The sequence below is a fragment of the Quercus lobata genome, chromosome 8 (assembly GCF_001633185.2).
Source record: "Quercus lobata isolate SW786 chromosome 8, ValleyOak3.0 Primary Assembly, whole genome shotgun sequence".
Taxonomy (NCBI): Eukaryota; Viridiplantae; Streptophyta; class Magnoliopsida; order Fagales; family Fagaceae; genus Quercus; species Quercus lobata.
The window spans coordinates 2,077,328-2,089,386 of NC_044911.1; the positions used below are offsets into that span (position 1 = coordinate 2,077,328).

General features: G+C 33.5%; 1 protein-coding gene across 5 annotated transcripts; it reads right to left on the reverse strand.

The window, feature by feature from the left end:
• Positions 1-1,402: 1,402 nt before the first annotated feature.
• On the reverse strand, positions 1,403-10,244 carry LOC115955835 (probable protein phosphatase 2C 6). 5 transcript variants are annotated; one of them, XM_031074202.1, is made up of 8 exons: positions 10,120-10,244; positions 8,627-8,721; positions 7,880-7,930; positions 6,342-6,733; positions 5,536-5,928; positions 2,966-3,083; positions 2,568-2,791; positions 1,403-2,451 (listed from the first exon to the last, which is right to left on the reverse strand). In XM_031074202.1, the coding sequence occupies exons 4-8, from the start codon at positions 6,663-6,665 to the stop codon at positions 1,915-1,917; spliced, it is 1,596 nt and encodes a 531-aa protein (XP_030930062.1). In that variant the 5' UTR covers positions 6,666-6,733; positions 7,880-7,930; positions 8,627-8,721; positions 10,120-10,244; the 3' UTR covers positions 1,403-1,914. The 5 variants fall into 5 exon arrangements, with proteins under 5 accessions (XP_030930062.1, XP_030930059.1, XP_030930060.1 ...); XM_031074199.1 differs by having other exon boundaries at positions 7,880-7,953; XM_031074200.1 differs by having other exon boundaries at positions 7,880-7,994.
• Between the last annotated feature and the right edge of the window lie 1,815 nt (positions 10,245-12,059).

Here is a 12,059-nt window from a genome sequence, read left to right on the forward strand (position 1 = left end):
ACATAATAATAATAATAATAATATAGATTTCCAAGCTTTTGGTAAGACTAGACATCAAAGAAATACATGTATTAAATGGCTATATCCATCAAATTGTAATTTGGTAAAAAATCTTAAAATCATCAAAATAGTACATTTCCTGTGGATCTGTAGGCCGTAGCAAGCAAACACAACACATCCAATGAAGCAGGCAACGGCATTCAACCATGCGCACCACCTTATTGGAATCCATCATTTAATCATTTAAGAAGTTAATTGTACTTTCAATCCCTTAATGATGGCTTTACTTGCAAGTTGCAAGTTGCAAGTTGCAAACTGATTGATAAATAGAAAAAGTTAACAAGTGCCTTAAGAGCATTATTACATTAATTTATAAATTATTTTTAGAATTTTTATGGGGGAAGAAAAAAAAAACTGAATTTTTTTTATAATTTTATAATTTTATATTTTCCATGAAAGTAGTATAAAAACTTCCTTAAATGGTTCACACAACAAACTCCACTTATAAGCGATAATAACTTTTAAGTGAGGGCATGACAAGTTATACTATTCGCAATATACTCTTTTAAGCAATTTGAAAAATAGACATGCACACAAAGAAGAAAAAATGAAATTCTAACACAAAGGAAAATCATAAACTCCATTAAAAAGACATGGTACCTTTTTGTCCCTTTGTTGTTGTTTGACCTATTTTTGCTGTTATTTAAGCTAATTTTTATTGCTATTATTTGGGCTTTTTTTTAATGGGCCAAGGATTATGTTTGGGAGGTCAAGATTATATTTGTTGAACCCAGTAGAAATCTTCTTTAATCTCAGGGACCTGGAATTGAATTTGGCATGTGTAGGCTACCCAAAATTGTTGTTATTCCTATGGAAGTGTATTCATTATGGGATTCCAGAACTGTGGTTTTCCCCATAGTCCCAACTCCCAATAGGGAACAAATGCCTTCACTGTGGTGCATTAGAAACCCTGAATCATGTCCTCCTTGATTTTATGACTCAGATTATTTCACTTAGAACAAGAGACATGCTAACCAATTTTGCATCATATTTTTGCTAATATGGTCCATATTAACCTAATAGGGTCATATTAACAGATGTTCTTGAGGTAATTGTCAATAAACCACAATTAAAAAATTTGACACCACTTTCTTAAAAAATATAAAAAACTGTCAACAACATTTATTATTTTATCATTCTCCCAATAAATTGTTTCTAAAAATACCTCCTAAACCAATGCCCTAAGGGCATTGGTTAACATTCCCAGCCTAATATATGAGATCCGAATAAAAGATTTAGCATATACTTACACAACACCAACGCCATCCTTTGCCATCTTTCATCATGATGGGATAGTACTGTTCTACTACTTTCACAATTGATCTCTTCTACAAATTACAAAATCTGAAAGAAGAAAAACCATTTTATAAAAATTTCAGTCTTAAAAAAATGTCAATGTCAACGTCAACAGTTACCTTGCCTGCATCATCACATTCAGCAAAGCATTACATCATTACAATTTACAACCATCCCCCAGCTGAGAATTAAATTCCTTGTTGAATGTCTTTTAAGACTTTGTTTATTTATGAAGCAATCCTCTAGACACAGTTAAAATGTAAGATTTGATTTCACCAAACCACAATAATACCTTAGAACGAACTCCACAACAAAATTTGCAATGCCATTTTCGACGGTGAAAAATACACTAAACTTAATCAAAACTCCTTATATATGGTGGCGCAGGGGCTTATATAGGAATTCTCTAAGTAGCATCATTCTGCATCTGTTGGGTGAAAGTGAAACCTACATATTCTCTCTGCCATTGATATTATTCTTTTGAAAAAGTGGGATTTAATTTTGATGTGAAAATCATTAAAGTTCCATTTTGCCGAGGATTAGCACTTATTAGATGTATCATAGCCACTTTCTCCAACTGGCTGATCTTCTATCACCAGACAGGAACCTGGGAAGGCTTAGCAGACTGTTAACCCGGGTCACACCTTCTAAGGCGGACCACTCCTCATCTTCTGCAGTTGAAATACACTCGGCTAGGCTCTTCTTAGACTGGCCCTGGGACTTCACAGAAAGATTTTCTACTAACTCAGAGACAGGCACAATCTCGTCAGAGCCTCGTATGGTACCTGAATGCTCAAGAACAAAATTTTGAGAACAAATGACTTCTAAAGGCCCATCCATCTCATCTTTTACTGCCACCTGCTCCATTGTCTTTTGAGCAGCCTTTGTGGTATCATTGTCTGCCACAGCCTCAACAGATGCAGGTACATGTTCTAGAAACAGGCATACAGCAGCACAATCATCATTTTTTGAAGTAGGATATTTAAGTCTCCATGCCCGAACTGCGCAATCTACAAGAGCTCTGGCTGCAGTTGATCGACTAGGGGATGAAGCCACGACATCCACAGCTTCTTTATTTGAGAGGACATCCCAAACCTGCATCAGTATTAAATTAACACATACAGCACTGATATTGATTTTGAAAATAATAAATAAGAGATAAAAAATTTGCATGCTGTTACAGAACTTAGCTAGTAAGAACGTAAAAGTACCCCATCTGTGGCAAGAATAATAAATGCATCACTTTCAGTAAGATGGTGGTAGTAAACATTTGGGACAGATATTAAACCAAAATCTTTCAGACAAAAATCCCCAAAAGCTCTAGCCATTGCCAAACCAGGTGAATCATTATTAGGTAACCATACTCGTGCCACTTCAGGCTCATCCTGCAAAGCAAAGACCCTTCCTTTGCATCGCTGGATCCTAGCAGCTTCCCCTGAACACCAAAAGGACAAGAATTTCAAGTCCTATAGATATGTTTTTGGTCAGTAGTTTTATAGATTCTAGAACCTTTCTTTTGATTGCTATTTGGTTAACAACAGGGGAGGAGGTAAAGAATGTGTGTACGTGTGTGCGCACGTGTGGGCACACAACAGAGAGAGAGAGAGACCTGGTAGATCGGGTTTCAAATCCACAGTCAATTGTATAGCAATCAAAGAACTATCTTTGTCTCTTGTTGCCAGCACAGCTCTTGAGTCTCCCACATTTCCAATTACAATATTCTGACCCTGAAAAACCATACACATACACCATTTAGAGAACCAGATTTGCAATTGATAAGAGTAGGTTCTTGGAAGGGCATCCCTACACATGAATCACCCAACAAGGTAAAGCTCCCATGAAACTTGAGACTGGCAATTTTTCAGCTGAACAATAACTTGTATTTCTCCAGAAAGCTTTCCCAGAATAAAATATCATTTTTTAAATAAGCAAATGTGACTAAAATTTTGTGATATGATATAGATATCATTACGTAACGTTCTGTATCCGAAGAAAAGATATTGCAGCTTGACGTGAAAGATAACATTTTATTTTAGATCTCTCAAAAAGTGGGTTGAGGTGAGGTGTTTCCTCATGCATCAATTATGGTAGGAACTTCATTTAGACTAGTAACAACAAATTGGCCCAACAGAAAGCTTAGACATGCTAATGCCATATTACTCCAACAAAAACAAAGCCTTAGTCCCAAAATTTTGGGGTTGGCTTGCAATATTACACTGAAAAAGAAAAAAATGGTTTTGCTTATCGAGTTCCACTTGCAAGTGGAGAATGAGAATAAAATATATAGCAAACAATTAAAAAAAAAAAAAAAAGTCCATATACACAATGAGTTTGAATCTCTAATAGTTCATATTAGGCCCAAAATCATAATTAGTTACCATAAGTCCAAAAAGCTTAAGTTGTCAGGATGTGGACCAACAATGTGTATGAGTATATCAACAAGCAGAGCACTCACTAAAACCAACAATTACATTACACAATTAACATGCAGTCCTGCTCAACTTAATACAACAGCTTTAAAAATTTCCAGTTAGCAGTTGGTTCGTTAATATATTACACAATTACCCTCTTGCCTCATGTAATGGAGTACTTTTCTAGTCTACCATGCAATTTCTAATGAAATCATGTCCACATTCAATTGTGTTTAGGCCTCAGCCTCATATAAGAACATAAACAATGTAAGTTCAACTTAACATGGTGGTAAAAAGACCTATCATTAAGGAAGATCTAACCCACATCATACCATAAGCTGTATCATCTGTTCAAAGGAGTGAACCACGAAATTTGTATCATCTGTTCATCTCAATCTCTCTCTTAGAACCAAGGGTGATGATGTTGGTAGAAATTTGGAAATGACACCTCATTAGGCGGAATTTTTAACTGGGATTTGGAAGCCACAAATTCTGGCTGAAATTTAGCTTGAAATTTGAAAATTCCTCCTCTACTCACCCAAACCAGGAATTTATCAAAACAGAATTTAAATTTCTATAAAATGACTAAATCCCATCTTAAAATTTTTAAAACCAAAAACATGGTATAGGTGAATTTTTTATGCATGACTTGTAAAACAAATTTGATATTAAATTTATACTAGCTTGCCAACAAGTCTCCTATAACTTTATGGGCTATTAAACAAACCTTTGCCTTGAAATTGGAAGCAATGGGTGATTATTGATAGATAAGAGAGTTCCTCTGGAAAAACAACACAATATATGATCTTATTTTTCTCATATAAATAATAGCCATAATTTAGATTCTGGTCTCTAGGCTTATTATAATAATATTTAGCTTAATTGATTGCACTTGTTCTAGGATCAGATCTCCAGATACCATAATATAGGGAGAACAATAAGAGTAAAAGAGGAACAACAAACCCTTTACAAAATCTTATATAAACAGAAGTGCAGAAAACATTTATAGATGTATTCAATACATATACTACATTATATTTTAACTTATTAAAAGAAAATCCATTAGATTCTCTGCATGGGAGGTCAATAGTGTGTTGCTCAGCTTCCATTACTATAGCTTCCTTCTTAAGCTGGTTGGCCATGAAAGACAAATTATCTACAGGAGATAGAATGCGTAAATGGAGTTATATGGGAGATGTTTTTTGATTGCTCATTTAGAAAAAGGATTTGGAGACAAGTGTTAAGTCATTGTTTAGTGACACACCAGATGTTCAAATGGGAAGAGGTGATTCAATGGGGATTAAAGAGCTGCAGGGGAAGTCTTTCAAATCAACCTTATGCAAGGTAGCATGGTCAGCTAGAATTTATCACATCTAGATGCAAAGAAATGTTACACTACATAAAGGGCATATTAAATTTGATGAACCCATATTTGGAGGCTTGGAGCCATTAGAGAGGATGTTAAGATTTATCTTAAGTCTCAAATATTAACTCACAATAAAATCATTCACAATTTTTATCTTCCTCTTATATTCAGAAGAATACATGCAGCAGTGCATGTGTGCGTACACACACACACACACACACACACACACAAACATGCACACATACATACATACATACATACATACATATGTGTATATATATAAGCACACACGGACATGATATTTATACACAGATTGTGTTAAATTTTATGAGTGTAATATATCAAATAGAATGATAAATTAATAAGTGGTCCAGAAAAAAATGTTTCTAGCATGAAGAATACCTGCTTTACCAAAGTGACTGCTGTCGTTCCACTGCAAAAGCAATCTATTGTGGGATGCAACTTTAGTTCCTTATCCATAAGCTTGAAAGCCTTCAAGATAGAGCGTTTAAGAGGCAGAAACATTTCAGGGTGTTTTTCTTTCTCATTAGTCTCAACCTCCATTGTCTCATAGCTTTCATCATCCATGCTTGGAGTTGGAGATGATGTTTCCTCTGTATTCATGTTTCCGCTACCATTTTCAATGTTGCTCAAGTCACCAATAGATTTAGCTTTCCATTGAGTACATAGTATATCTGGAAGAGAATCACGGACTTTCTTCGCAACCACATGGCCGTAAGGACCATGTCCATCAAATACCCCACAAAATATTGTATCACTTCTTGAACTGAAATTCTATTGTAGAGAAAGTAGAAACATTACAACCAAGTCAATCATACATAATACTGCTAAATAACCGATTTTCTCAAAAGCTTAAACTGTGAGGAAATTTTGAATTTAATAATTTAATTTAACCAACCCCCTTTACATGTGAGCCTAAACTGCCTGTCATGTGGGAATTTTTTAAAATGAGAGGTAAAATGGAGACAAGGTTTGAACCATGGACCTCTTCCCCTGATACCATAATAAATTACTAAATGTCCCAAAACTTAAGTTGTTAGGAAATGTTGAATTTAGTAATTTAATGTAATAATACCATAACACAATAGAATGGAAAAATATCTGCATCTAATCCTTAAAAAAGAAGAAGAAAATAAGAATATTAGAGTATTTATTGAAGCAGTGGGATTGAATTATGTAGAGAGTACCTCCCAAATAAGCATGGCATCCTGATTGGTTCCTTTTTTACCCTGCTGGGTATATAAGCAAGCGATTTTGGTGGCACCGTTCATTACCATCTTCCCACTCTGCTCAGGACCCATCAGCTCACCTTCATCACTAGCCGAAGCTAATGTCTTTTTCCACCGCCTCTTATTTCTCTTCTTATTTTTCTTGTTCTCCATCTTATTCTCATTATTATTATAATTAGGGGAACTTGAATTGGATGTAGTGGAAGCACACGTACAGGAAGAGTTCACCACTTCCACTGTATCCATACTCTTTACTGAAATCGACGAATAGCAAGAACCCATTTGATTTGATTCTTGATACAGGCACAGTACACCTTTCCCCTGCCTACTTCTGTTCCTGCTCCCAACTCCTATATCAGATACACCTAAGTACATTAGATATTGTCTTTATCCATCTTTATTGTGACATTGTGGTATTTAGCTACATAGCCTACATTACAATGACTACTACTAGTCTATAACCCGCACAATGTGTGGGCCCTTGTATTGGAAGAGTTTAGCCAAACACATGCATTTAATATTTATAAATGATTCAGATTATCAAAAAAAAAAAAAAAAAAAAAAAAAATTATAAACGATAATATAAAAGACCATTATGAATAGTTCAATACAAAACATATTGCTCTAGATCAATGTAGTTCCATGTACGAACACCAGAAAAAAACTGCTAACCAATTAGCATAGCTGAAAGTAGTACAAACATAAAAAACAGGGCACAAACTCAAACACAAATAAGGCAAAATCACATACTTCAAAAATAAATTTAAACAAAATTACATAGCAATGCAACAAAACATGAACATTCTGGCTTATGCCACTTGTAGCATGACAGGTTGTTTTAGTGGATGAGACTTCTTCCTGCCATGCATTGTATTTAGTAGCTTAGTGACATTTGTAAATCATTTGCAGTGGTATGTCATCACCATCAAAACATTTGAATCTAAATCATCAACAGGTTCTGTTGGTTGTCAATGGAGGATATACAGCAAGGGTTTTTCTAGATCAGGATATATCAGGGTGGACAATTTTATAAAATGGTTTGCAAGAGGATATTATAAAGAACATGTAATGAAGTGTTATATTCTAAATTAATATTATATGTGCCTACTGTTCTTGATTAAATTTCTGCTAATTAATCTCTAAGGAGCTACTTCTGATAAGCCACTTGATTCTGTAAACTCTTCATGGCTCTAAAAGACAAGCAAAACCAAAATATCATTGTAAGAAGCATTACATAAAGCCAAATTCAAAACCAACATCTATCAATTAAAAATAATAAGTCACTACATGACTCAAACATACAACTTCATCATATGTGTTCTAATATCACTTGTAAGAGAAAAGTGCCAAATGCATAGAATCAATAAGTACAGAAACAACAGCTTCCTTCGCATATTCTAGAGAAAAATATCTACATGAAACAAAAGCCTCCTTATAAAAAAGATAAAAACTGTATAATATTTAATCTAAAGTGGAAAGCTTATAGAAGCCCTCACCCTAATGTGTCAAGTATCAATGTATGCACAGGGTCATTGATTGTCTTCCACCTGGCAAGGCCAAAGTCACGTAGCTGCTTGTAGAAGAAACCATTCAATTAACCTTGATGACCCTCTAATGCCAACACATTCATCAAATGACAATAAGATACATTTTATAACATTCAACTGCATAACGAAATGTTCCACCACAACTATGAAATTAAATAGATGTGGCTTTGCACAATTACTTGGAGCCAGACAAGTTAAACTCTAATGCAATATGATCATGGACTTGACCAAAGGCTCTAATGTCTAAGACAATCTACAATGAGCAATAATCAAATAAAGGCAAGAGTAGGAGAGGGTATGCTAAATAGGTTTTGAACTGCTTAAATACTACTAAATGGAATTATTATATACATTTTTTATGTAACAAGATTATACTCAAACCACTTTAAACATACTTTTTAGTATAAACTTGATCACCACAAAGCGATATTCGGGTATGTGCTTTCATTTTGTTCATCTGAAAAAATAATTTGATTTCATTCAAGTGGAAGAATACTTTCATCCTTGAAAAGGATTGATTCATAAAATCTGGTGGGAAGATAAAATTAATTGAGCTGGATTCTCAGAAGCAGGAGATCTGAATTAGAACTAAAACATCAAATTTTGATAGAAGATACAAATCTATTGTAGGGGTCAATTCGATAATTTGTTCAACCTTGGCCAACCATGCCAGGACAAAACAACATCAAAACTCACATCGAATGGTCATGCAACAGCTACAAATTGTCAAACATGATAGCACTGCAGTGATGACACCAACTCCAAGTCCATGTGAAGGGGTCTTCTAGCACCTGTAGTGAGATACATCAATTTAACTTATTTCATCAAAACAGCAACAAAACTGTATCACTATTTTCTGATAAATTATGATAGGTACAAATAGGATCAGTTTTTACTTTTTCCTATAAGAAAAAAATAAAATAACTAACATGACCTTGGAACCACTGGTTGATATGTTGGAATAGAACTGGAAATCATGGTACCACATAAAACAACTGCACCCATAAATCTCCCATCCTCTTTTATTTCTAATTATCTAATTATCATCCTAAAAGTCACCAATTGAGCATCAAAGCGCTGTCCACAGTCAGTCCTACTGATATCTCTTGTGCAATGAGCCATGGCAAAATATAAAAAATAAAAAGTTTAAGGGCAAAAGACAAGCTTCAGGAAAACTTTAGGGACAAAAACCATATTTTTTCCTTCTTCTTTTTTTCCCCAAAGTTTTGAAAATTTGATATAAAACAAACAATTAGATGATAAAGATTTCTTGAAATTAATTTCTTTTCTCTAATTCTTGGGAAAACAAACACGAGACACGGAGAGAAAAAAAAATAATAAATCATTCAAGGAAAAAAAATTTGAATCAAAAGATGACATACATTCTATTAGGAATTTTGTCAAACATATGGCACGAAACAATAAAAAATATATACAATATTGTTATGAAATCATAAAAGGAAACATGATTATGGTGGCGTTCAAGTTTCAACCCACATTATGATGCTGACCACATCAAATTCATATATAAAATGTCGGATGCTCCTCCTCTCCCATCTCTAAATACACCAGCGGGTCAAAAGATCCATCACATTTACATCTACCACCTTGTCTCTCTACTGATTCATTGTACTTTTGCATTATGGTAAGACATACAGACTCTTTCTAGAGAAAGTAAAAAAAAAATATCAAAACAGTGTATAATAATTCACTGTATATTTACCACAGTAACAAAGCTCAAATCAATGGCTAGAACAGTGCCCATTCCTTGTACTAAAACTGGCTTTGTTTCATGTTAAGTTTTGCACTGTTTTCACACATGTTCATCTCTTTGTGTTCCTTTCATTTTAATAAATAATAATCCACATCATCATCAAATGGCTTAAAAAACACAATACTTTACTGTGGTGTTCAAGATTGAACTGTATACACAAGAACCAATCAGAAACAACAAACCCAAAAAGTAAAAAAACTTAAATCTTCTTTTTACTCTGAAATCAAAAATCAAAGAAAACCCAAATATTTAAATCGATTCCCATTTAAAACCCAAATACCCAAAACAAAACAGAACTACTACTTCTAGTTCTAAACAAAATAACACCTTAATAATTCAAAACCAAATCAAACCCATATCATACCTACTAAATTAAAGCCAAATGAACCAAAATACCCAACAACAAAAAACTTACTGGTAGCGATTCCGGCGGCTGACGGTGTCGGTGGCGGTGGCAGCTCTCAGATTTCTTTCTCTCTGATTTTTATTCTCTTTTTTTTCTGTGTGTGTGTGTGTGTTTAATACTGAAAGAAACGGTGTCTTTAAATTTTATGTCTCTCTCTCTGCTTTTAGTTACTGACTGTTACTCTTTCTCTCTCTCTCTCATTAGTCTCAGTTTTTATTTAATTGTTTGAGACAGTGGACGGTGGCGGTGCTGGTAAGTGATAACTGCTAAGTGCCAACGGTTTGCACTCTTGTCTAAAAGTGCTAACTGGCTTGGTTTGAATTCTAACTGTGACGCAATAAAATTTTACAATATTTTTATATTATTTGTTTTGTTAACTTTCAAGTTTAATATACTTGTAGGTCCTATTTAATTTAATTAGTAAAGTTTTTAGTGTTTAAATAACTTCTACTCTAAAAACTATTTTTTTATTATAAAAATCTTGTTTTACAGTCAAGTTACATATTTAGACGAAAAATCAAAGAGAGAGAAGAAAATCATATTTTGTAATTGAATATTTTCATAAAAGAGCTCACGTGATATTCTAAACTAAGTAAGCCAATTACCTAATTTGTTAATTTGTTTTTTACTAATTATCATGTTATACTAATTCAATGAGTATCTAATAATTATATGTAACATAAATGTAAGATGATGATCGTCGAGTGTCATGTAGCTAAAGTGGGACTTTTCTTGTATTTCCAACAAAGATGTTCACGATTTAAATCCAACTCCCTAATTATTGAATTAAAAAAAAATTAATATACTAATCGGTGATCATAGTGACAAAGTGTCATGCAAATATCAATGGGTGGTTGTTAATTAGCTGCCTTTACACCAGGTCACTAACAATCAAGACCATTTATGTTGGCTTTGCAAATACAGGTAACTGTTGGTCAGTTTACTATTTAATTCAATCACACTAGCAGTAGCAGATATATCTTCTCCTATATTATCCCAAGAATTTGGAATTGGATTTGGCATGAGTAGTAGGCCCTACAAAATTGTTGTTATTCTCTACAGTGAGACATAAGTTATAAAGTTCTGAGCCCCTACATGTCTACTAAAAACGACATAGACATCGGATTCTATTTGGGTTCTTCTAATAGTCAATGACTAAATTGGGCTTAGAGAAAGATATTTGAGCAGATTAAATATTCTTGTACATGAATTTCACATTGGAAGAAGGAAATCGGAGTGGTTGGTGGGTAATTTTGCTTTTGTACCCAACCTTGTCTTCTTTTATGTGCATAATATTATTTTTTTACACAACAGACATAGCAACGTTTATATGAGGCCATTGACACTAACTGGTACCTATAAAATCCACCTACATAAATCCAATAAAGGAAAGAAAAAGAAAGCGACTTAGAGTATTTAGCACCACCGATACTAAAAAGTACGCTGCAATGATGAAAGGAAAGTCAAAAAATTTTGTTGTTGAGCTATAGTGTACAGTCAAAGATGGATGTGTGCATTGCAGCTAAGATGGTAAAAAAAAAAATTATTAAAAGTTATATTATTTTATTGTATTAGTGATGGTGGTAGTTGTTTATTATAGTGGATTTATTATTTTATTGTGTTGAATGTTAAAATAAAACTACTGATGTTAGATATTTTGAAAAGTGAGGTGATAAAATAGATAATATAACTTTTTGTAGTGTCAAATTGCTAAATTTTTTACATCAGCAATACTGATGCTCTCATATGCAAGGTTTTGGACATATTATTTGCAAATGTTTTGGGAGACTTGTGTAAAATATGTCTGGGTTAAAGTGACAAACAAAGAACTCAATATATATATATATATATATTTTATAACTATTTGATAATGTAATAATTACAATAAGATATGATGATTTAAACCCTAAACGTCTTCGTTAAAAACATTAAAAAAAATACATCTTGAA